At 35.9% G+C, this 26393-nt stretch overlaps 3 protein-coding genes across 4 annotated transcripts; 1 reads left to right on the forward strand and 2 right to left on the reverse strand.

The window, feature by feature from the left end:
• Nucleotides 1–301: 301 nt before the first annotated feature.
• On the reverse strand, nucleotides 302–4493 carry LOC132165869 (glucan endo-1,3-beta-glucosidase 14-like). The gene is made up of 3 exons (XM_059576559.1): nucleotides 4062–4493; nucleotides 2015–3054; nucleotides 302–609 (listed from the first exon to the last, which is right to left on the reverse strand). Exons 1-3 carry the CDS (start codon nucleotides 4123–4125, stop codon nucleotides 526–528), a joined length of 1188 nt encoding a protein of 395 aa, XP_059432542.1. The 5' UTR covers nucleotides 4126–4493; the 3' UTR covers nucleotides 302–525.
• A 12308-nt stretch (nucleotides 4494–16801) lies between these two features.
• On the forward strand, nucleotides 16802–19172 carry LOC132166043 (thylakoid lumenal 16.5 kDa protein, chloroplastic). Its single transcript, XM_059576792.1, has 4 exons — nucleotides 16802–17277; nucleotides 18104–18243; nucleotides 18540–18612; nucleotides 18929–19172. Exons 1-4 carry the CDS (start codon nucleotides 16914–16916, stop codon nucleotides 19036–19038), a joined length of 687 nt encoding a protein of 228 aa, XP_059432775.1. The 5' UTR covers nucleotides 16802–16913; the 3' UTR covers nucleotides 19039–19172.
• A 2118-nt stretch (nucleotides 19173–21290) lies between these two features.
• Nucleotides 21291–26182, reverse strand: LOC132166027 (methyl-CpG-binding domain-containing protein 11-like). Of its 2 annotated transcripts, none has more exons than XM_059576768.1 (3): nucleotides 26002–26182; nucleotides 25792–25882; nucleotides 21291–22391 (listed from the first exon to the last, which is right to left on the reverse strand). In XM_059576768.1, the coding sequence occupies exons 2-3, from the start codon at nucleotides 25873–25875 to the stop codon at nucleotides 21558–21560; spliced, it is 918 nt and encodes a 305-aa protein (XP_059432751.1). In that variant the 5' UTR covers nucleotides 25876–25882; nucleotides 26002–26182; the 3' UTR covers nucleotides 21291–21557. The 2 variants fall into 2 exon arrangements, with proteins under 2 accessions (XP_059432751.1, XP_059432752.1); XM_059576769.1 differs by having other exon boundaries at nucleotides 25792–25916.
• Between the last annotated feature and the right edge of the window lie 211 nt (nucleotides 26183–26393).

Genomic DNA, 26393 nt, shown 5'->3' on the forward strand with positions numbered 1-26393 from the left:
GCCTAAAGGGTAAACTTTCTGAGTCTAATCGACTTTTAGCAAAGATTTTTGATGAACAGATTGATGTATTTCATGCAATAGAATGTCTAGTTCATATTATTTGTCTTTTGGGTGCTCTAAGGGCAAAATAACACCACAAAGCTAGACTCTTCAAAATCTGCCTCTGAATAAGAAGCCATAAATGTACAAAGTCACCAATCCATTGCCATCAGAAAATTGCCGTTCTATATCTATCAAATTCAAAGACATACTTTTTGCATCAAGAAAAGAGTTGTAATGGATGAAAGCCAAAGGAGTAGCATGAATCAAATGGCCCATCAATGCTAAATAGACTGAAAAAAGAAGAGGTTGTTTTAAGGCCAAAAACCAATATACATTTGCTGAGACATTAAAATAATCAGCAATTTATAGCAAATGTGAAGACAATTATAATCAATGGTGTACTGTTGTTGTTCATGCTCTAGTGTGTGTTCAAATCACTCCTGCTGGTTTCACCGGTCTGGACAGTTTCCATTTGTTCAATCATTATCTTAAGAAAAGAAGCAGTGCCACTGCAGAGATTGCTGATACCACGAAGTTGGACCTGGACCAGCCCCATGCTCGAATATCCTGTAAACCATTTACAGAGAAAGTTGAGGAGCTAGGTAGCAGTATGCATAGAATAATGAATCAAGTAAATGCATAAACAGATAGTTATACGCTCTTATACGCTCCATTATCATTCTTTGGATTGAATCAAGTAAATCCCTTGTGATAAGTGAATCAAAATGCTTTTCTGTTGAGAGAGGCAATTCTTGATGCAGAGTTATAGCTAGTCACCTTTTATATAGAAGGGGAAAATGAGATTCACTGGGGCTAAGTGAATTATAATCAAACTCAAAGAAGGTGTACGATCATGTGTATTGGCAATTTCCTTGTCCACATGTTAAACAGGTTAGACTTTGAAATTGAAGAAGAGGGTGGCAATTTGCTTGGACTTCTTCAATCCTCAACTAGTAATTTCTCATAACTCAACTTACAATTGAAGATAATTGTTAGTTAATCAAGAAGATCAGCATAGAAGCAGGGTAGAATGACTATCCTTTGAGAATCCTCTAAGATGAAGAAAAATAATAGGTTGGGGTATGGAAAAGGCTTATGAAGGGACAGATATATTTGTTGCAGAATTCTTCTATTACCTTTTTTTTTTCAATAACGAGAAACCCCTCTAAGGCATGGCCACTTCGTGTACCCAACCCTGTTAGGTAAACCTCGGACCCATGTAAAGCGTCCCCTCCACTCAGATCGGGTAATATTCCAGCTTCGCTGGCGGGCTGACTCCAAAGAATTATTTGCACTCAAAGGGATTCGAACCTTACACCTCCTGGACTACCACAAAGACCGAGGCTCTTACCACTTGAGCCAACCCCTTGGGGTTAGAATTCTTCTATTACTGATCACCCTAGCAACCTAAAATATGTAATGCAGCTAGAATCCTTAAAACATTTCTTTCATGATAACCGAATAGGATTAGATCCCAAACTGTCATCTCCTAACATAAAGGTTATTTTGTTATGTCTATCTCTTCTGAGTCTTTATTTGCAGTTTTAAGAAAAAAATACATCCGGAGTTAACCGATGCTTAGTGCTTGTCTAAGATACAAATTCAAATTCACCTTATAAGCTTCCCATATATTTACCCCAAGAAATTCTTCATATGCATTTCCACCCGAAATCATAAGACAAAAAAAAAAAAAAAAAAAGTGGGGAAAAAACCCCAGCAAGTTAAAAGTAAAAGATTTCAGAGACCGCAATACAAACAAATATAACAAGATTTTTTTTTTTTAAAGATAACTTTATATTTTAGGTAGATTTTTCCATAGCATTTTCTCCTAAAACATTCCATTCATTTTATTAATAGACTTCAAAAAAATAAAAATAAATAAACTAAAAATACTTCAAACTGAGCAAACCTAACCCCTAAGATATTAGCATTTGAAAAGATCAATTTCATCAGGTTTTAAGAAACCTCGTACCTTCAACGAAAAAAGCAGTGCATCTGCAGCTGAAGATTTAAGTCCATGAAACCCAATATCATATGAGATGTTCCCATCAGCCTTAAACAGTCCAAAATTTCTCTCAGAAGTTGGCCCAGGCTTCAAATTTTCATTAAATATTGCAAAAACGTATGCCTTCAACACCCTTTTTGGCCTAAGAGGGGTTCCTTTCCTCTTTGCAAGCCTTTTCCGCAGATTATAGTTGTATATCCTTGCATTATTTGGTGTGGCTGCAGCTTCATTGGTGTCTCCATTCGAAGCCCATCCAGTCTCCGTAACTATGACTTCCATCTTTTTAAATCCAGCATCTTCCAAAGCCACATATCCCGCATCAATAATTGCATCAAGCATGTTATCATAATGCAGATCAGTTTTTGGGTCATAAATTCCCGGGTTTGACTGAAAAAGAGCATAATTAATATCTATATTCTCTGGATCATACACATAGGCCAGGAATGGGTAAGCATTTAAACAGAAAGGAGAACCAATTTGCGAGAAGAACTCCAGGAGCGGCTTCATATATTGAACAACATTTTCTTTGAATGTACAAGAAGAAGGAGGGTAGGAATGATCAAAAACATTCGTTGAATGTGCTGTGCTAATCTGAACCACATCAGTTAGATGAAGCTTCTCTATGGCAGAGTAAATATTTTTCACTGCACCCACAAGAGCTGCCGCCAGCTCAGAATCAGTCCCTCCTAAAATTTCATTGCCCACAGCAATGCCACGAATTTGTGTCTCGGGAAGGAATGACTGCACATTATCCTTAACCCAGGTCATTGCATGATCCTCACTGGCACTCATGTCTTTCACTAATCCATTTGGAAGTCCAACCACTAATTCAAGCCCAGTTCCACTGAAGGCCTGTAAGACACTGTGATCAGCATCGTAAATTCTTACATTTTTTATTTTTGCTGCTCTGAGAAGAGTAACAACTTGATCAGGTGACGGGATGTTATCTGCAATTCTCCCATAATTTATTCCATAGGTTCCAGTGAATCCTTGCACTGTAAGAGAGGCTGAAAAAAATAATTGGAAAGGGCTCCATTAACACTTTGTCATGCGGTTCAAAAGTGGCTGAAAACCAACTAAGCCGCCATATATTGCGTGTAAAGTCAGTGGAAACATTTCAAAAGAAATTGGTCATAAGAGAGTCAGCAGCAACAATTTCTCTGGCTAACAAGACACACTTTGTGTTCCACTTTCCTTTTCTTTTCTCTTTTTTTTTCTTCCTCTTTCTTTGTTTGGTAAGAGGTTCAGATTTCTTCTACTCATTGTTCAATAAAACCTTCTATGAATACTATCAAAGTTTAGTATATTCATGAAATTATGAAATAAACCTTAATCACAGATGAGATATGATTTTTTCTTCTTAAAAATTTGATAGAGATTGAAACAAAGATTAGCATCCATTTATGACAAAATACATCGAATTTGATAGAAAATTGGCATTAACAAAACAGATGGAAGAGTATAGTAGTACAAATTAGAGAGTATTGACAATAATCCCTCCAAATCATCAAAAAAATGAGTACTTCAATCATTAAACAGAAAAGGTATCATTCAAAACATATTAATACATAAATAGAAATTTTAAGTACGGCCAAGTATTATTCAAGGCATAGTGGTGGCATAAAAACAACAAGAAGTCACTAAGATCCATAAAAAAAACCCAAGAGAACCATTAATAATATTCTAACTTAATGTAATTTCAAAATAAGAACCAATCTTTTACCAAATAAAATGAAATTTCAAATGATCGATCAAAGATAGCGACCCAAGAAGAGAATACTTAGATAAAAACAAAAGGTAAATTTTCAAGATAAACTAATCACTCCAAGTAGAAAACAATTAACACAATCTGAATTTATCACAATACAACAGAAGCCCAAAAAAAAGTGAAGTACAATAGAAAGCCCAAAAACCCATCAAACAAAATAAGCAAAAATCTCTACTACAATAGCAAGAAAACCTCATAAATCAGTTACTACAAAATCCCAAAGAACAAAGAAGGACCAGAAAGTACCAATTGGGAAGAAGGAGACCAGGAGCATGGTAAGAAACTGGAGAACGACCCACAAGCGTTTCATTTCGTCGGAGAGAAAATCAGAAACAAAGGATTGAGTTTTTGATAAAGATCTCCAAGTGGGTTGGTGGGGTGGGCCAAGAAAAGGGCAGAATCGTCAATCAGGAGGGGTTCAATGAAGTGCTTCTTCTTCCTCAGGCATGCCATAAGACAAAGATTCCCTCTTCTTTTCTCTCAACAAATTAAACCCTTTCCATTTCCCATCCCCCTCTAAAGCCTCGGCTGAAAAATTCTCTCTCTTGCTTTCCCTTTCCTTCTGTATGCAGGGGACTGCAGAGGCAGAGAACGAAGAAAGTGTGGGCGCTTTGGCGGTCGTTTTCTGTGGGACTTGAAGAGACAGAGAGAGAGAGAGAGAGAGAGAGGGAGGGAGGGGGAGAGGGGGAAGTGTGTTTTATAGAGTGCAATGGCAGTGTTACTGGGAAGACTACTTGCGGTGCGTTTAATTGGTACACGTGTCAGCGTGTAGCGTGTAGAATGGAAGAAACATACAAAGCGTAGTGCTTAAGTTTGATAGACTGAGGTCGGTTTCATTTCCAAAAGGTGTGATTTTAAAAGAGTTAAAATTCAGGGTTAGATTACTTTACCTTTAACTTTAATGAGTTTTTCAATTTTAACTATAATGTTTAAAAATTGACAATGTGTCGTCTTAATATTTCAAAAAATTTCAATGTAGACCCTCTGTTACTAATTTCTATCTAATTTGACGGAAATTAAAAAAACAAGCATTAAGGGTAATTACGTAATTTCATAAATTTTCGTACAATTTAACAGAAATTAGTAATGGAATGTCTGAATTTAAAATTTTTGAAACATTAGAGAGATATATTGCCAATTTTTAAACATTGGGGTTCGAATTATAAAACCACTAAAACTTCAAGGGTAAAATGAATTTAAACCTAAAATGTAAGTTTTGAAAATATAAAAACATTTAGTAAAATTGCAGTTTCGTTTTTAAAATCATAGTTTTTTTATATTTTATTGGCTTTTAAAATGGTTTGTTTTTTAAAAAGCACCTTTTACATTTGAGAACGTTGATTTTTTTTTTTTTTTTTAACATTTTCAAACCACTATTTAAAAAAATAATAAAAATTAAACATACTTCCAAGTACTCACTCTTAAGTCTTTACTCTTTGATGTGGCCGTAAAAATTACCATAAATTTTGGATGAAGTATTATTGTATTTTGAATTGAATGGTGATTTTCACCGTCAAGTCTTACCGCCTGTTTGAGATTGTATTAATGAAATTAAAAAAATATTTTTTGTATCTAAACAGCTAATTTATTTGATAAAAAAGATTCACAAAGTATTTCTTTTATTATTTTTTTTTTACTTTATAAATGTTCAAAATGCACTTTTGAAAAAAAATTCAAATTACTTTTTTTTTTTTATATATAAAAAAAATTATTTTAGTTTTAAAAGTCTAGTTTTCAACGTAATTTCAAACATGATTTACGCAAAGAAGGGAGCGCTTGAAAGTTATTGAACAACATTTCTCTTTTAAAAGTACAATCTCAATCCATATACTTTTTATAATTTTATTTAAAAACAGTAATAAGTCGAGGAATACTTATTACTTAATTACTGACCTGTCGGAGTATGGAAAAAACAAATGAAAATTGTGAAGTGTCTTTAAAATCAAGTCAATCCCAAGTCTATCAATTGTGACATCTGTTTTATTATTATTATTATTATTATTATTTTAAGTAATGCTATTTGGATTGTGTTTAATATTGTGATTTTATAAGAATAATTTGTATTATTAAAATATATCATAAAACGTATGGTGCTTAGCATTGTGATTTAAAAAGTAATTAATCTAAAATAAAAATAAAAATAAAAAAATTAATTTTTATAAGCAGGCTATGATGTGCTTATTTGAAAAGAAAAGTGTTAAGGAGCTCAAACAAATGAACCCATCAAATTTTTAAATTGATGTGGCAAGAGTTTTTAAATTAAAAAAATGCAATTCCCTTTTCCCTTATCTGCCACTCACGGTCTGCCACGTCAGTTTGAAAAAAATTTTGAATTCATTTGTTTGGCTCCCTAGCACTCTCCATTTGAAAAAAGCACAAATTTAAACCAAAATTACGATTTCGCATAACAAATATTTGACAAAAAAAAATATTTTTAAACATGTTTTACCAAACACCTATGAGATTTTAAAAAGTATCGATTTCAAAAACGTAATTTTTAAAATTGTACTTATTGAAACAGCAATCCCGAACGGACCCTTAGTAGACTCTCATACAACTATAATGATGTAGTAGTTAAAATTAACCTTGGATCAACAAGGGCTTGTAAAGAAAATTGCTGATAGTCACTGACACACTATCATAGTTGTATAACAGTCGTATGAGAGTTTACTACATACCATTTCTTTTTTTATTCGTTGAGCGAATTTAGCTCAAAAGATTGGAGAAAAATGAGTTCTTAGTGGATTTGTATGGGCATATGATTTGATGATTCCCAAAAGAAAACATTGGTTTGTAAGTAGAGAAAATGAAATTAATACAATATAAGGAATATGCACAAGTAGCATGCTAGCATGCATGTATACATTGCATTGTATGCTGCAGTTGAAAATAATCATTTAATTATTCCAATAATTTTATTATATGCTCAATAACAATAAGTTGATTATATATGTCTAATCGTTTTCTATGTATAATAATTCAAGTATTTTACCATATAAGAAGTATTAATTAATAAGATAAGTCCAACTTGATTTTGCCAAGTGTCACCATATTATTTGTTAGCTTACTTATTTGAATTTTAAAAGGGAGAAAAACGTTGAATTCTATGTCGGAGGATTGAGACGTCCACCCCACCATTCATTTATTAGAATCCTATATGTAAAGCTACTCAGAGTTGGGCCACCGTCCAAAACTCTTCCTCTGGTTCTGTTGTCGCCAACGCGATTTAGATATTCTGAAATCATCAAAACGATGACGTAAACTATTTTGTTTTATACTAAAAAATCCACATTGCGCAAAAAATGACATAATTTTTTATGTTGGTGTGGGAGAGTTTGGCTCCGCAATTTTAGAAGTCAAATGTGTGAGTAATTTTATGTGGTTTACTTGTGTTTTACTTGTATTTTACTAAGAATGATGTGATTATTAAAATTATTCTTTGATCAAAATTCAATAATGATCAATTACAAGCTCAATGGTGATTTTAATAGCCACATCATTCTTAGTAGGACACAAGTAGACCACTTTGAATTACTCAAAATATGTAGTTTGAAACTGTTAACAATATTTTATATTCTCTGGCACTCTTTAACCGGCCTCACCAAATATTACTCACAAAAAAAGTACAATTTTCTCTATTTTAACTGCTCACTTTTTTAAAGCACTTCAGCAGCCTCATTATTTTAACTATCAACTTTCACTATTCCATTTAAATATTATTTTTCAAATACTTTTTTATTTTCTTTTTTAACTTTTTCAAAGAATAAAGAATGAAAGAGAAAATTTATATTATTTCTTATATAGTGAGTACTATTCACTCAACATTTATTTTGGGTTAAAATGGTGAGGCTGAAAAGTGAGAATTTTAGTCACTTTCATCAAATTGCCTCACCAAAATAACCAAAAATTGATTTTAGTGAGGTTGCAAAGAATACTCTAACTTACGGTCAATTACATGCTAAATAGTGTATAAGATACCATGGGCATGCTGTTTTGAGATGATGTATGTGAAAAAATATGAGAAATTTCTCTTGCTTTCTAGGCAATGTGAGGCTTGGGATATTTACGTTTTTGTTAAGAAAAAATTGAACGTTGTTGGGGGCACTTTTGGGGTCGCAAACATGCCGCCAAAACAATTATCATCATGACTAGGTTGAGGTAGGAGGCAGAGGACTTTTGCCAAACAAAAAGGGCATCAAAGGACCCCCGACCGGAGCTGGAGGCACTCCAATGCTTAAGTCAGCATAGATATGTAGAGAGTTAGTTGGAGATGAAAAACTCATATCCAACTCTTAAGGGAGCAAGGTATGGAGTTTCGAGCAATGACGTGTTACTGGTAAACATAATTGCAGCCCTGCCATGGAGTTGCTCTAGGCATTGTGATGGGAGAGCCATTTAGAGTACAACGGCGAAATGTCATCCCCATAAGATTTGTTGTCGTGTAGACGCACGGCTCAAGGTGCGGTCGATAGGAGCCTACCCGGGCATTACTACGGTTGAGGGGCTTGAGTCATGGTGATGAGACAAGTGCCAATTAATGGGCTTGAAGAGCTGGGATTAGACAGGACTACTGGTTAGTGTTTCCCTGTCATTATTGTTGCCACAGGAATGCTATAGGCTTAGGAGGTGCTAGGAGAGGCGACCTCCACCTAGTTGAGAAGCAATTCGAGGGCCTCTACTAATGATGGTGAGTCAACAGCAAATGGCTCGTAGGTAGTCTTGCAACAGGCCGTGATGGGCCATTGGCGGGTCACAAGGCGCGACTTGAGCCTTGCTTTGTGTAAATAAGGGTCTTCTCCCCAGACGGACCTAGAAAAGGCCGAGGCTTGGGTATGAGCCTCTATTAGGATTAGTATGTCTAAATTAGTATGTCCCAACAAATGTAGACGCACGAAACCAATGTGAAATAACCGGACAAAGATCCTGAATGTATGTGACTATGTTTTCTAATATAAACTAATTCGATTTAATCATATATATCAAACTAAAATATATAGTTTTAATTTCTAAATTATACGTGTGCTTGAATTATTAATTACTTCAATTAACTAAAGCAAGAATAGATCATAGCACAATTAGCACTAAGATCTATAAGATCTGAGAATGTATATTGTTGCTGCCTTGCCAAACACAGGTAAAGGCACTTGTATATATAACGTATACAGTTACACAAGATAATTACAATAGTGTTTGTGAGCAAGAACACTTAGCTATGATAAGCTTATATTTGAATCTAGATACATGATATGATAAGCTTATCGAAATATTCAATCTATAATATTATTCAATATTTGAATCTAGTCGCAGCTTGTTATCTTGCTTTGATGTAGGACTCTTCAGTATGGGTACTTCTCTAATACGCCCCCTCAAGCTCAACAATATAGGAGATACATTGAGCTTGTCATGAAGAGAACAAAATCGATGATCCTTGCTTGAGAGAAATCTGATGTTGAGTGTTTTGCGGGATACCATGTATCTAACAAAATGAAAATCAATTTCCACGTGTTTGGTCCGAGCATGAAACACCAGATTAGATGACAAATACGTGCAACCAATGTTGTCGCACCATAACGTGGGTGGATGCATGAATTGTAGACCAATTTCTGAGCATAAAGAAAGAATCCAAGAAAGTTCTGCAGTAGTGTTGGCAAGAGACTTGTATTCGGCTTCTATGGTTGAACGAGCAACTGTATGTTGTTTGCTACAGCTCCAAGAGATCAAGTTGTCATCAAGAAAAATACAATACCCACTTGTGGAATGTCTATCATCACGGCTGCCAGCCAGTCTACATTTGAAAAGGCTTTAATGGAGGTTGTTGGGGACTTGCTGAACCGTAAACCATATTGCACAGTGTGTTGGAGATAGCAAAGGAGACGCTTTACAGATTGTGTTACGGGTCTATGACCATGTAATAAGATAATTTAGTCCATTAGAATTAGGGTTTTGCTCATAAAGCATAACTCTTTTAGAATAAGGTAAGTGATTATTGTCTCTTAAGAGAATAATAGATTTATTAGCCTTATTAGGAAAATAAGAAGACTTGCTCATAAAGCAATATCTCTAGTAGGAAATATGGGATTTGTCTCTCACTAGAATTATATTTTCTATTTATGTGTATTTCTATTTCTGCCATGTAATAGTCTATATAAACCTAAGAGTGATCAATAAAATATATGAGAAGTTTAATATTCAACTATAGTAGTTGTTTTAGGAGGTTTAGGGTTCCTCGAACTACCCTAAAATTAGGAGGCCCAGGATTCCTCGAATTATCCTATCACAAATCTATCGTTCTTGTTAATTATTCATCCTTCGTTACGGAGGCCCGTAACAGATTGCCAATGGATATCCATGGGTCTTTGCATGAATTGGGATAATTTGTTGACACAAAAGGAGATGTCTAGTCTTGTGATGCAAAGGTATTGTAGGGCTCCAACAGTGCTTCGAAATAAGGTTGGGTTAGGAAATAAATCGCCTTCAAAAGCCAAGAGGTGAGTGGATGATGCCATAGGAGACGTTACTGGTTTTGCTTCCATCATTTTTGTTTTGGAGAGCAAATCTACTATGTAATGGTGCTGTGAGAGGACAAAGCCATGAGTGGAAGGCATAACCTTAATTTCCAAAAAAAAAAAAAAAAAAAAAATTAGCTTGCCCAAATCCTTAATGGAAAATTCTTGATGTAGGGCAACCAGTAATTCAGCGATGGTGCAAGTTTGGAGCATGTAATCAGGATGTCATCTACGTATATAAGAACAAAGATCATGTAGTTGGCAGACTTGTAGATGAAGAGAGATGTGTTGGACTTAGACCCATGAAAGCCAAGTGTGAGTAGCTTGGTACTAAGTCTAGAAAACCATGCTCGGGGGGCTTGTTTGAGGCCATATAAAGCCTTCTGCAATTTGCATATGTAATTTGGGTATTGTGGGTAAGCAAAACCAGGTGGCTGAGACATGTAGATTATCTCTGATAAATTCCTATGAAGAAAAGCATTATGAATATCTATTTGATGGATTGGCCATCCGTCCAAAAGAGCAATGGATAAAATGATATGTACCGTTGTGGGCTTGATGACAAGACTATAAGTCTCACCAAAGTCAAAACCAGGTTTTTGGTGGAAACCTTTTGCTACTAAATGCGCTTTGTAGCGATCAATCGTCCCATCAACTTTAGGCGAAATACTCATTTGTAGCCAATTATGTTTGTGGCTGAGGAAGAGGGAACCAGACTCCATGTTTGATTTTTCAGTAGTGCATCAAACTCAATATTCATTGCAGATCTTCAGTTTGCATCTTTGGTGACTGATGAGAAGCATGTGGGTTCCGAATCAGATACTACAGCAAGAAGGGCTCTGGGTAGAGGGTAACGTATTGTGCCATCTGAGGGATGTTTGGGTTATGAAATGTTGTTGCGGTCACGTGTAACCATGGGGTGATTAGAGGCTATTGGAGCTTACGTCTCTCGATCAGATTTTTTTTTTTTTTTTTTTCTTCTCAATACTTCTGCTTTCACCATGACTGCTCACTATCAACCTCTAGCCCTTATCACCTTCACCAATTTTAACCCAGTCAAATTGACTAGGGATAACTACCCAATCTGGTTGCCTTAAATTGTTCCTCACCTCCGAGGTGGGAACGTCTTTGGTTATGTAGATGGCTTGATCCCTTGCCCTCCTCCAACTGTCACTACTACCAAAGATGGAGTTGCCTCCACTCAACCAAACCCTGCCTACCTGACTTGGCAGATGCAGGATCAAATTATTTTGGGTGCTATCAATTTTGCAATCTCCAAAAAATGGTTAATTCATGTCACTCGCTGCACAACCTCGCCCCAAGCCTGGATGGTTTTAGAGACAATGTTCACGTCTCAATCTCGTGCACACACTATGCACATGCATCTTCAATTAGCCACTTTGAAGAAAGGCTTCTCCTCCATATCAGACTACTATCACTGCTTCCAGACTCTCACCGACACCCTTGCTGTCATGGGTCATCCCCTCAACGAACTTGAAATGCAAGGCTTTCTCCTTGGCGGCCTTGGATCTAAATATGATCCGTTTGTAACATCCATCACTACACGTGCTGATCCACTATCCATAGAGGAGATTTATGGGCATCTTCTCACTCATGAAATGCGTCTAGAACAACACCAAACATTGCTGGATTTGACAATTGCCGGAGCCAATTTCACCTCCTGTGGGTAGCCTCACCGTGGTACTAGAATTAGGGCATGTTTGTGATTACGTTTGAGAGGCTTAAAAGTGCTTTTAATACTCAAAAAATTCGTTTGAAAAAAAAAAAAAAAAAAGTACTTTGTTTGGTAAATTTTTTTTTTTTTTTTTTTGAAATCGTTTGGTAAAAAAATAAAAAATGCTTTTAAGGGTCCAAAAAGCTTAAAAATTGCCAAAAAACACTTTTGGCAAAAAGCTTAAAAATTAAGCTTTTACCCAAAATCTCTTTTTGACTTAAAAGTTTTATTTTTCAAATGCAATCCCAAACAGACTCTTAATCTACACAGACATATGGGGACTAGATCCAATTAGCTCTAGAACTAGTTTTACATATGCTGCCACGAGAGGTGAAATTGGCTCCAGCAATTGTCAAATCCAGCGATGTTTGGTGTTGTTCCAAACGCATTTCATGGGTGAGAAGATGCCCATAAATATCCTCTAGGGATAGCGAATCAGCACGTGTGGTGACAAATGTCACAAACGGATCATATTTAGATCAAAGGCCGCCGAGGAGAAAGCCTTGCATTTCAAGTTCGTCGAGGGGATGACTCACGACAACAAGGGTGTCAGTGAGAGTCTGGAAGCGGTGATAATAGTATGATATGGAGGAGAGGCCTTTCTTCAAAGTGGCTAATTGAAGATGCACGTGCATAGTGCGTGCGCGAGATTGAGACGTGAACATTGTCTCTAAAACCATCCAGGCTTGGCGCGAGGTTGTACAACGAGTGCCATGAATCAACAATTTTTCGAAGATTGCAAAATTGATGGCACTCAAAATAATTTGATCCTGCATTTGCCAGGTTAGGTAGGCAGGGTTTGGTTGAGTGGAGGTAACTCCATCTTTGGTAGTAGTGACGGTTGGAGGAGGGCAAGGGATCAAGCCATCTACATAACCATACACGTTAGGTGAGGAATGATTTGAGGCAGCCAGATTGAGTAGTTATCCTTGTTCAATTTGACTTGATTAAAATTGGTGAAGGTGACAAGGGCCAGAGGTTGGTAGTGAGTAGTCATGAGTCATGGTGAAAGCGGAAGTATTGAGAGAAAAAAAAATAATAATAATGATTGAGAGACGTACTAAAGATACTTGTATATATGACGTATTCAGTTATACAAGATAATTACAATAGTGTTTGTGATGAGCAAGAACGATAAGCTTATCTAAATATTCAATATTTGAATCTAATCGCAACTTGTTATCTTGCTTTGATGTAGGACTCTTCGGTATGGGTACTTCTCTAGCAAGATCTAATTTGTGAACAAGACAAGAAGGCAAAACTCAGCACAAGTGTGAATGCCCTTTGATTAACTTTTGGAACATTTTTTCTTTTTTGAAAAAGGAAAAAAGAAAAAAGCTGTTCGTAGATAGCTAGCTCTGTCATATAAAAGATAATCTTTGGGACTTGCTTGGAAGGAGTTGGAAATCAAAGGAAACACACCGTTTAATCTCCCGTCGTTTTGCATTTCAATAGAAATAAAGTTTTTTTTTTTTTTTTTTTTTTTTTTTAAAAAAAAGGGAAGATATTTGAAGTATCACTTTTGACTTTGGGACTCGTCAATTATTGAGAGTCGATCTTACACGTAAACCATAAAACAAAAAGAAAAGACGCGTAAGCGAAACTACTTTTGAATGTTGAATTATTGAATCCAAGCAAGATGATTGCAGATTAAACAAGTTTATTACTAGATATCCCCTTTTCCCCTCTCTCATATTAAATAGAAAAAAATAAAAACAAAAGCAAAAAAATAAAAAAATAAAAGTTTACTTGGCTCTGTTTGTTTATTCTGATATTTATTCTGATATTTAATGAAAAGCAATGATGGATTAGCAATAGAGAGATAATATAGATATTTGGTTATGTTTATTTTAGGCATAAATGTAAAATTGGTCTGTGTGGTTGGTCTAAATTATAAATTACTCTATATAGTATAAAAAATAATTTATAGATCCATGTAATTGGCCTAAATTACAAATCACTCTCTGTAGTATAAAAATAATTTTCAGTGTTTAACTCTAATGAAAAATTGCTAAATAGATTTTATATTTTCATATAATCTAAGAAGCTAGAAGGAAGAGAGAAACAACGAAGATGAACTGTGGAGAAAGAGAGTGTGTGAGAATAGAAGGCTTTCGGTGGTGGGTTTGGGATCCAGTGCAATTGTCTCGGGTAGCCCGAAACATGTTTTGGCATATAGATCCCATAAAAGGCCTTCTCACAATTGCATGTTCGAGAATCGAGAGTGTGGGAGAGCGGCGAAAAATAGTTTACGTAGATGAGAAGCGTAAATCATTTTACACATTGTGAATGTCATTTTTCTTAATCAACCAAAATAAAAAATATATAAGAAAAAAACTTTCCAAAAAATATTTTATACCGTAACAAACAAGTTTAAGTAATAAGAAAAGAAGCAAATAATACTTAAGTAATAAGTACACTCTATAGCTAATTATTTAGAAGTATTGTCATAAATTAGCTGTTATGAGCTGTTCTGTTAGGGCAATGGTAAAAAGAAATTCCTGTTCCTCTCTCCTGAGTTATAATTAATAACCTTGCTTTATGATAGTACACTAAGGCTAATGATATAGAATAATGAAGGAAGCAAATGAGGATAACTTAGACTGCAAGACTCTTCTTAGCCTCAACTAACAATTTTTTTTTTTTTTTTCATAGCTTTCTATTTCCCTTTTCAGAAATAAACTATTAAGGCCTTTTATATCAAGCTATGTCTTGTTTGTTTGTTTCTTTTGTTGGATCATGTCTTTAATCATCTCATCTGAAAATTACATAGTGTTTAATGAAGAAAGTCAAATTATTTTATGACATTCAAAATTACACTTTACAATGCATTTTCTAGAGCCATCCACATAAACAGAGTTGCATTGTTGCACCTCGACAATTCATTCCTCAACATGACACTCCATCGACTCAAACCCATGGCCTTGGCTCTGATATCATTTGTTGGATCAAGCCTGTGATCATCTTATTTGAAAATTAATTGGTGTTCAGTGAAAAAAGCTAAAGCCTTTTATGGCGTTCAAAATCGTACTCCACAATTCATGTTTTAAGAATCGCCCACATGAGATACTATTGCAACTCAACATCTTTAAACAATCATGATAAATTAAGTAGCAAGTTTGATCACAAAAGTAACAATAATAGATAGCTCTGGGGGACCAAAAAAAAAAAAACAAAGGGTCATGACATATGAAGAGGAAAGTAGAAGAAGAAGACAGTGAAAAGTGGAGGTGGAGGTTCTTTCTTTGGTTGTGGAAGGGCACACAAGGTGTGAAAAGCTAGTACTAAAAGAAACTTTGGACCTTTAATGATGCTAGAAGGATTTGTGACCATTTCTGTTGCACCTGTCTTAAAAGGATTCTCTTTAGAGCTGGCTTGATCAAGAGATTAGAGTTTGCTAATTAAGATTAAGAAAAGCTGTAGCTTTTTCCACACCAAATGGTGAGATCCACGTATAGAGGAATCTACTTTTACATCTTTCGTTTGTTGAATCCACAACAGTCACAGGCTCACAGCAAGGCTCTCTTTTTGGATCAGGTTGGCTTCTTGATATCCCTCTAGTTCTGGGGACCCTTTTACTTTTCATCTAAGAGGACTTGACCCTATTGTGTGGCTTTTAGGTGTTTGTTTTTATTGAAAAAATTCAAGCCGGGGCGAGTTCGTTCAAACGGAGCATGAAACTGGTCCCCACGTGGGAAGCAGTGAGCGTGTGCTCTGATACCACTTGTAATATGCCTGGTACCATTTCTGCTTTTTTGGGTTTATTTGTAGGAATGGATGAATTATGTAATGACGATGATCAGGGTGATTTGTTATGTAAAAGATGGATTACAAAAAATGGATCAATTTCTAGGATGATCAACCCACAATTATACAGAACTCAAAGTTTCTATCTAATGAACTAATCTGATACCAAAAGTCTGAATAAATACAAGTGAAAGACTAGACTCCTTATATACAAAGCTCCAGCCTCCAGCCCAGCAATTCAAACTGACCCACTAATTCGTTAAACCAGCCTGCCCAACTTGAGCCCAGAGTGTGATTTTAAGGCAACTCACATCAAATATATCATTTGGAAATGTATTTTTAAAAGATTGTAATTTGAAAATGTAGAAGAAATATGTGTTTGTAAATTACTACAAAATGGGTGAATGTTTTAAAATGCACTATTTTAAAGGATAAATCATAATTTTTAGAGATTGAATTACAATTTTACTAAATGCTTAATTGAAATTTTAAAAATTCCGTTTTAAAAGAGAAGTGTTAGGGAGCCATATAAATGAACTCAGAAAAATTTTCAAACTAATGTGGCAAACCGTGAGTCGCAGATAAGGAAGAGAAATTTTTTTTTTTTTTAATTTAGAAACCCTTGCCACATCAGTTTAGAAATTTTTTTGAATTCATTTGTTTGGCTCTCTAACACTTCTCATTTTGAAAAGACCCTAAGTTGAACATAATTACTCTGTAAAAGTATTACAAATGAAAAAGAGAAGTACTAGGGAGCCAAACAAATGAATTAAGAAAAAATTTTAAACTAACGTGGCAAACCGTGAGTCGTAAACAAGGGATAGAAAATTACATTTTTTTTAATTTAAAAACCCTTGCTACGTTAGTTTGAAAATATTTCTAAGTACATTTATTTGGCTCTTTCACACTTCTCAATAAAAAAATACTTTAAAAAATGACTATTAATGTGCTTTCTTTTTCAGATGAATATTAAGCCCTCAAGCAATCAAACAATGACTGGATCAGATAACAGAATCCAGCAACCTTATCCTCAAAACTTCCAAACTGCAAATACCTCTGATGTTTCCCACCAAAAGTAGCAGAAAATAAGGTAAAATTTAAAGAAAAAAAATGGCAACAGCCTTTCTCCCAACTGCAAGCACCTTCCTTCCATCTCATCTATCCTCTCCAGCATCTTCTTCTTCCTCTTCCCCATCACTAATTTTCCCTTGCAAACACAATGCAAAGGGAAAATTAGCAATATGCAGGGCAGTCAACGATTCAACACCACTCTCTCCAAATCTTACCAAACGAGGCCTTTCAATCTGCTTCATCACCAGCTTTTCCTTCTTGTTAGCTGGTCAAGGCTGCTCCAATGCTAATGCTGCGATTCTGGAGGCTGAGGATGATGAGGAGCTCTTGGAGAAGGTCAAGAAGGACAGAAAGAAGAGGCTTGAAAGGCAAGGGGTCATTAGCTCATCCAACAAAGAAACAGGTTCTGTAAATTTATTATCTTTCAAGAAAGCTCTCATTATCTGCATAACTTGCTGTTAATTTATTAACAATTAAATTCAGGGAAAAGAAAGTTGGATAGGGTTTTTGTTGAATTCAAGGATTTAATTCTATAACTTTCAGAAATCGAAATGAAACTATTACATTTACATGCAAAACTGTTTGAAGCTGTGTGCGCTACGTTGAATTGCTCTCTGCCCACTAAAAGATGGAGTAATTGGATAATCTGACATAGAATTAAGCTGGACCCTGTTTGGTTTCTTTCTAACTATAGTAAACTCGAGAACTGGTAATTGATTAAATGATTTAATTCACCATTGAATTGCGCTCTCTCCACTAAAAGATGGAGTAATTTGACAATCTGGCATAGAATTAACCTGGTTGGTTTCTTTCTAACCAAGTAAACTCAAGAACTAGAAAGTGATTATGTTGTGATAAAGTATGGTTTAATTTATTCTTTTTTATCTCTGTTGGAATAAATTGTGGTTTTAATATGGTTTCAGAGCAAAGGTTATGAGTTCGAATATTATCTTCATAATTCACATCCTATTCCAATTGAATACTTTAATTATTGAGGAAACTGTTAAAGTATTGATTAAATCTACCATTTTCTATCGGCTTAAGCATTTAGGATAAATGGTAATTATTAAAATGTTGGTGTGAAATTTGCAAAGTAAATCAACTCACCTCATTGATTTAATGGAGCCTGGTTATACATTCTTTTGCATGATGGTATCAAATTCGGCTGCAAAGAGTGCCCCACTACTTCTTCAACTCCTAACAAATCAGATGAAAATGATGTTTTGCAGGGTTTCTGCAGGATCTGGTGTACAAGCTGAGCAAAGTTGGTCAAGCCATTGACAACAACGATCTATCTACAGCTAGTTCAGTTCTTGGGGGAAGCACTGATACAGATTGGGTTAAGAAGGCCAATATAGCCTTCAGAAAGGTCACCCTGAATTATTGCATTACTAAATTGCAGTAGTCTAGACAAGAACTTTATTATTCCTCACAAAAGCCCCATTCATGAAAATCACAAATCATGTGGACGATTTAGTTACTTATTCAAGCTGTAAACCAAATGACCAACCCTTCTTCAATTGCTTGCAAAATTGCAATGCTGTCACAAAGTTTGTGATTTTCAGGGTGAGAATCTTTTGTGAAGGACAGCATGATCTCTTCTTCCAGTGGTGTCTATATGCTATATAGCCTTCTGATTATTTGCTTTTTGTACCTTCCCAACAGCTGAGCTCTAGTCCCGAAGAGAAATCTCAAGTGGATTCATTTAATTCTTCACTATCTTCATTGATATCATCAGGTGGGTTTATCTTTCAATGAAATGTGCCTTACATTCTCACATGCTCCATTGCAGTCTTTTAGGTGACATCAAAACACCAGTGTATGAATTTCACTTTAAATGGTCTTGAGCTTTTGAGATAAGCGATGATTTAACATGATATCAATGCAGAAGTCTTAAGTTTGAACTTGGTCTCCATCAATTTAACCTATATTTCACTTAAATATTCGATGTGTCAAGCCTCACTTATTAAGAAATAGTTTGAATTTACATGAGATGGGTGTGTTAGAATCTCTTTAACAAAAGATCAGTGCTAACCTATGCCTTTGCTTTGCAGTGACTCGTAATGATGTTGAGTCCTCCAAACTTGCTTTTGTGTCGTCAGCAAGTGCATTTCAGAAATGGACAGCCTTAACCGGGCTTGTCGGACAGCTTAAGGGTCTTTGATTAGGGATACACCACAAATTTTCATTTTAATGAGAGGAAGTAATGAAGTCAGATCAGTTAGTCCTTAATTACAATTCCTGATCAATATAATTTATTGCTCAGTGTAATTTATTCTTCAAATTTTGACATCATCATCCTTTACACTTGGAATTAATTAAAGGGTAATTTGTTGGTTTTGCTGACCACCCAACTACACAAATCTGCAATCATGGAGGCCATTCAATTTTTTTTTTTGATGAATAAGCAACTTCATTGAACAAACAAAACCAATTACACATCAACACCTAAAACAAGCCTGGCTAAACAGGCTTAAAACAGCCTACACAGAGGCCAAAGAACCAAAACACACTAAACAAAAAACACAAGCTGCATAAACCCTAACAGCAACCCAGAAACAGACTAGAACCAAGCCCTTACAGAGGATTAAACAAAAGCCTCAAAACAGAAGCAAAACAACAAGACCAGAAAAAGTAAGAATGCAGGCAACTTGCATCAACAAAGTAAATTGCAGGCAAGGTCCAGAAGCACAAGAATCGGCAACAACTTGCATCAACAAAGTAAAATTGCAGGCAAGTTCCATAAGGAACAGAGCACCATATTCTCCCTAGTCTTTGGGACTTTCCTTTCCCGACAACTCTTGCAAGAACTTCCCACTATTTTCTTCAAAATATGCTCCTCTATGCTTGGATGACCTGCATGTTTAATATCATTTCTAGTTCTCCAAATGTTATACACTGCAGAACCAAAAACTAGCCGTCAAAGCAAGCCTTTAAGAGTATTACAACTCCAAGAATCACATCCCAGCTGTATGATATCCTCCCATATAATAGGAGGATTAGCCACTTTGCATCTGGTCATACAAAACTTTCATATTCTATAGCAGAAACTGCATTTAAAAAACAAATGTTTGCGGCGCTCCAGTTGATTTCTGCAAAAAGTGCATTTAACATCTCCCTTATAACCCCAACTCAGTAGCCTTACTCTTGTAACCAACCTATCCTTCATGGCAAGTCATAAGATGAAGGCTTGCTTAGGAATGGCTAGAGAAAACCAGACTAGACTCAATTTGATCTCTCTTATCCCTAAGAGCCTCCCAAGTATCTGAACTGACATAGACTCCTTTCCTAGAGGCAGTCCATATGGGTTTATCACAAGATCCCAAACTGATTTCAGCAAGCCGAGTTTGAATATCCACCAAGGGTTCAGACCTAGCAGGCCTCCAAACCCAATCTCCATTATGAATAAAAGAAGATAATTTTGCATCTACACTACTTTGAGCATCATAAACAACTCTAAAACCAAACTTCTCAAGAAGAATGCCAACAGGGTACCAAAAATCCATCCAGAGAAGGATAATTTTTCCATCCCCAACCTCAAATCTCAAGAACTTCTTTGCAGTATCCCTCAACTTGAGAAGTTTCCTCCAACACCAAGAGCAATTCTGAGGAATACTAACACTCCAAAAACTTTTATGTTTTAAAAAATTTTCCTTAACCCAGGCCACCCATGAAGAGCATGATCTAGCAAACAGACTCCAAATGTGCCCAGGTATAGAGGTTTTATTTTAGACATCAATACACTTCAACCCCAAACCACCCTCTTTCTTAGGAAAATAAACATCAGACCAAACCACTTTTGCTTTTGCAGCCTCAACATCCTTCCCATTCTACATAAACCGATTAAATTTCTGCTCTATAGCCTTTATAATCTTCTTGGGGAGAATGAAAATACTTGTCCAATAAACTTGCAGGCTGTCTAAAACAGAAGAAGGCCATTCAAAATTACTACTAAATAAAACTTTAGGGTTAAAACGGTTTAAAATATGTCTACATTTTTCCAGATCGTCTTCTTTGTTCTGATTGATCAGGCAATTTACAATGACTCCCTTTGCTGAACCAGTCTTCTCATGCATAGAAGAAGGCACAGAAATAATTTACTTTACTTCTAACTTCATCCAAAAATAAACATGAAAGCACTTTGAGAAATACTACATGCACTCCCAAGTATATTGTCTAACATGACAGTGAAAATTATTATTAAATTTTAGATGAATTCAATAATGATTTTCACTACCACGTTTGAAAGTGTGCAGTCTATGCAGCATTTCTCATTGTATTTTGCTGCTTGTCTTGCCTATGAAGCCTGAACCTGCACCAGTCATCAGCCAAATCACCTGAAAATGTGGAAGATTCTCACCCATCAGGTTAAACTAACTTGTTTCAGAAGAAACGGTTCCAGGATCTACATTAATATTAATACAAGACTGCATAACAGTATCACATTACAATTATTTTTACAACACAATGTTACAAAAGGTCACTGCAAGCTACATGTTTCCCAGTACAACAACAGATGGTACATTATAGGCCTAGTCTACGAATGTATAGATGGATGTCTCAATGAACAATGAGATCACTAACATTAACAGCATTAACAGCATTAACAACATTTAAGCTACAGTTATCTTCCCGCAGATCTAAGGGGAAGAGAAGCCAGCATCCAGTTAGCCAACTTTATATTCAAGGCTTGACCTCGCGTGCCTTGGTGTAGTGGCTGCCATTTTCAGTAACTTCTTCAACCTTGTTGCTGTTTTCATTAACAACTGCTTTGTGCTCATCCTTGCTCCCTGTAACTGATTTCTCCTTGATTTCTCCTTCAGATTCAAGAGGACTTATCTTATCTTTCTCTTTGCCCTCTTCTTTCACTTCATACTCTCCCTCACCAGCAGCAGCCGTGTCAGTTTTGTCCTGCTGCCGAGACCCATCTTCTTTCTCCGCCTCAACTTGTGGTTCCAGGTCCTTCTCTTGAACATTTGCACCCTTCAACTTCTCATTTTCATCTTGAGTTACTTCAGAAACCTCAGCTTCCTTTCCACCAAGTGTTCCTTTTGAAATTTCCAGCTCTGCTTCAGCAGTTTTCTTGCTTTCTTCAGCATCATTAGGTATAATAACTTCTCCAACTTTACCATCTTTAGGACGAGCAGCTTCTGTTTTGGTATCTGCATTAGCCTTTTCAATTCTTTCAGCATCTTGAGTGTGAACTTCTTTTGTCTCCTCAGCTCCTTCAGGTGCAGCTTCTTTGTCTTCGTTATCCTTCTTTGAATCTAATGATTTTCTACTCCGTTTCTTCGGTGGCTCACTTTTTGGCAGGGGACTTGCTTTGACCTTCTCACTAATCCTTGCTGATCTCCTTGGGGTCTCACCAGTGCCCCAATCAAATTCAGAAACTGCTGGACCACCAGGGTGTGCTTTCAGGTACTGTTCCAATTGTCTTTTGCTAACAACCTCCTCTCCTGTTGGAGATGTAAATATGATCTCATTTTTTTTGGGGGTTCCACCTTGCTTGGGAAAGAACTGCAAATGAACACAGACCACTGTATGTTACATTCAATTAAAACACCAACAGCTCAGAAAAAAGAAAATTAACAGACCAACAAAAAGAACTAATAACGCATTGGACAAACATGCACATAAAAACTTAGATACAGAAATTGCTAAAACAACTGCGGATTATAGATCAAATTCAAAATATCTACTGAGAGGTGGAGTTAAATTCATTGATTGTTATATATCATAGTTGATCGACAGTTCTATTTAGACTGCTGTTTAAAGTTTAAACTATAGTATAGACCATTGCTCATGCACTTAAAATTCAAACAGAAATATTCTGATTCAACGATGCTGCAGCTGAACATAGAGCACCACGTACTAACTAGCACAGAAACCTAACAGTGGATTAGAAGAAAAAAAATGCAAAGTACAATTAGTCCCACATTGAGACGATGAATTACCTACATTGAGTTGGTAAATTATAAAGGTGTTGATCGGTTCTAAGTCCACGTTGATTTTTTATTAGGTGAAACTGAGCGATTCTAGGGAGCTCCAATTGCAATTTGACTAGTCATTTTAGAGTGATAGTGCAAATGTGGTTAGGTTGTTAACCATCCCAGTCAAACCTCCACGCACCACATTACACTCCTTTTTATTTTATTTTATGGTTGTGCCAACCGCCCAAATCATACTCAGAAGATGGTAAACAATGTCAATGATAGTCAAGCAGGCTACACCTGTTTTCAAATTAAGAGCTCATTCAGCCAGAGAATGTTAACTTGATTCTGATTCAGCTCCGCAACTGGTTTAGAGGGCTAGAACCATATATGTGGAATTGAATAAGGGACAGAACCAACTTGTTTTGGTCAATAAGGAAGGTTAAGGTGGTACAATCTCTATGAAGTGCCCATGGACAAGGCATCCCCTCTTTCTATGAAATCTACCATGAGTTATTCAATAAGGAAAAGATCTTCTGATTTGAAGCAATTGCGTCACATCTTGTATAGCAATTTACATGCTCAATATATATATTGCCAAAATGAAACTTATCACATACATCAGACCTAGAATAAAAGGTCAAAGTTACATTTTTTTTGGCCAAGTAATTATATAACATTTTGGAAAAACTAAATATCTCAAAAATGTTCATCGCAGCACAATCCAACCTAATCTTATCAAATCAAATTATGACAATGATATGTGCAGAACAATATATATGAGCTCACACCAAGTCTGGAAATGTGAATTTCATTTAAGAGCAGTTAAAATTCTGATTTATACACAACATTTTGACCTTCCCATCACATTGGGATCAATGGTAAGGGTTGAACCAAGACTCTCCACCCATCAATACCTATATCAATTGGCTATGATAGTGTTGGTTCTCCATCCACTGATACCTTTATCAATTGCTATGAAGTATTGGTATATACTACAAACATGAAGCAAGCAAATGGATTATTAAAAGGCCAACTAGATTAATAAATCAATTACATTCCATAATATTGGCTATGATTTGAAACTGGCAAAAACTTTACTAAAATTGTTCTTAAGGACTTGATCAAGTGTCTCACCCTGAAACACTGGCTACTACCAACTATGACTGAACAAATATACACGAAATGTTTCATATTTGCAACAAACTGAATGGCTCAAGCTGACCTTGAGAATGAGGTTAATATGGGCTCAAGCTCAAATGCAACTCTTCTCACACGCAACTGTATTAGTACCAACTTTTTGCAATAACAAAAACAAAAAAAAAAAACAAAACAAAAAAAAACACAAAGAAGCAAGCATAGCTCATCCACCCATATGCAATTATATGCAATTAAACCCATGACCTTATCCTCCACCCCTTAGTTATGGGGTTAGGAGATACCATTTGCTTCAAAGCTCATTGGCGCGCATCTCCTCCTAGAACAAATTTGAGAGAGAGAGAGAGAGATTTATCCTTATGGAAACCATCACTCTTAGGGTTAAGACGAACATACAAATCTTTGGATTAAATACACTAACAAAAGAGGTAAATGGAGCTTGAGTGTGAGGGGTTCATGTCGGCTTGAGGTCAAGCACATACGAAAGCTGGGAGGCGGTGGGGGAGGAATAATTCTTAAACAGATTTCAGCACAGCTTATCAACTATAACTGATAAGCTGAGAGAGAGAGAGATAGAGAGGGATGTATCCAAATGGAAACCATCACTCTTAGGGTTAAGACCAACTTACAAATCTTTGAATTAAATACACTAACAAAAGAGTCAAATGGAACTTGAGCGTGAGGGGTTCTTGTCGGCTTGAGGTCAATCCTGTCAGCCATGTAATAAAGCTCGGAGGGGGTGGGGAAGGAATAATTCTTAAGCATGAAGTGATGAATACAAGTCTGTTTCATCTTTTGTCATAAAAGATAAACTAGTCCAGTGATCTTTCTCACAAATTAGACTAAACCCCAGCACACAAGAATAAATCTAAGCAACAAGACTAGCACTTATTTTATCACGTAGCTATACCAAAATGTAAGCACCCAAGCCTAGGCATGATTATCCAAGAAACAGAAAGTTCTACATGTAGTATGTTAAACAACTCGATGCTGCAAATGCATCAGTGCCATTTATTCCAATAGTCAAATGTATAACATGAAAGAAACTGAGAGCACCATAGTATTACCAGCTCATATTCCCATATATAGTTAATAAAAGCAAGTTTTTCAACATAACTATCAGTTCAAAAAGGAAAATAAACAATATACTTTGAGAAAAACGTTATCCGAAAGGCTTTTAAATGCAGCACTTCCTATTCAAAAGAACCAAAACAGAATCCCAGAAAGCAGCAGTTCAAAAAAACAATGCATAAATAGTTCCAAACATGAAAATTCGTAAATGGGATAAGAGCAGAATTTCAAATACACCACTGCCCAGTTGTCAAAGCCCCCACCCAAAAAAGGAAATAAAAAAACTAGTAAGAATAATGAATATTTTAAAAAAAGGATTTCAACAGGACTTTTAAAAAAAACAAAAAAAAGCTTTTTAATTTTGGGACGTTTCCGCAACACCTTACAGAAAGGACCAACTTAGAGTGACCGAATACATCACAAAATAAAACAAGAACATGAAACCAGGAATTCCCACAAAATTGGGAGCATATAAACTCGCAGAAGATTTAACATAAACTCTGGAAGTATAATTGCTCATAATTGCCAACAATTTAATGAAAAACCCACAAACCCTAGCTAGCATACCATCCCCGCATTCCCAAATTCCACCGCAAAAGCACACAATTTTACAAAATAAACCGAACCCACGTCATATTTCCACATAAACATCAATTGAAGCAGAATAGTCACAAAAAATTCAAGAAACGAAGACCTGTGAAATTCATATAAAGCAAAATAGAGCAGAACAAAGTATAGAGAAAGAGAAAGGGAAAGACCTTCTTCTTCCAGCCAGCAGGTGCAGGGAGTTCCACGGAAACAACTTCCTCTCTTGCACCCTCCCTCTCTACTGAGCTCGCCATTTTTCACCTACCCAATTCATACAAATAATAAAAATATACATCTAAAATAACAAAACATAAAAATAAGTTAAAAAAGGCAACCCAATATAGTAGTACTAAGGTAGAGAGAGAAAGGGCAGGCCTTACTTTCTCTGTGTGTCTGGTTTATATCTGGTCGGAAATGTTTGTGTATGGGGATGGGGATGACGAGGAAGAGGAACGAAATTATATGACAAAAGCTAATAAGCAAAGCAAAGGGAGTCAGACACGTTGTGTGAATCAGAGATTTCTTCATCTCAAGCTGAGCCCGAGACGCTCTCCCAAGCTTGTCTTTAGTTTCTGTGTTGGGCACTTGGAAACGTGACGGTGCGTTGTGGGTGTGACACCTGTCCCGGTCTGAGTGCGAAAAACAGTTTGGATAATGTTGGTTAATTGTTTTGGCTATGGGTCTTGTTCCCGTTTTAGAATAATAAAATGAAAATATATATATATATCAAAATGGCCCCTATGGTTTGGGTTTTCTCAATTAATTCTTGGGG

The sequence above is a fragment of the Corylus avellana genome, chromosome ca11 (assembly GCF_901000735.1).
Source record: "Corylus avellana chromosome ca11, CavTom2PMs-1.0".
In the NCBI taxonomy this organism is placed as follows: Eukaryota; Viridiplantae; Streptophyta; class Magnoliopsida; order Fagales; family Betulaceae; genus Corylus; species Corylus avellana.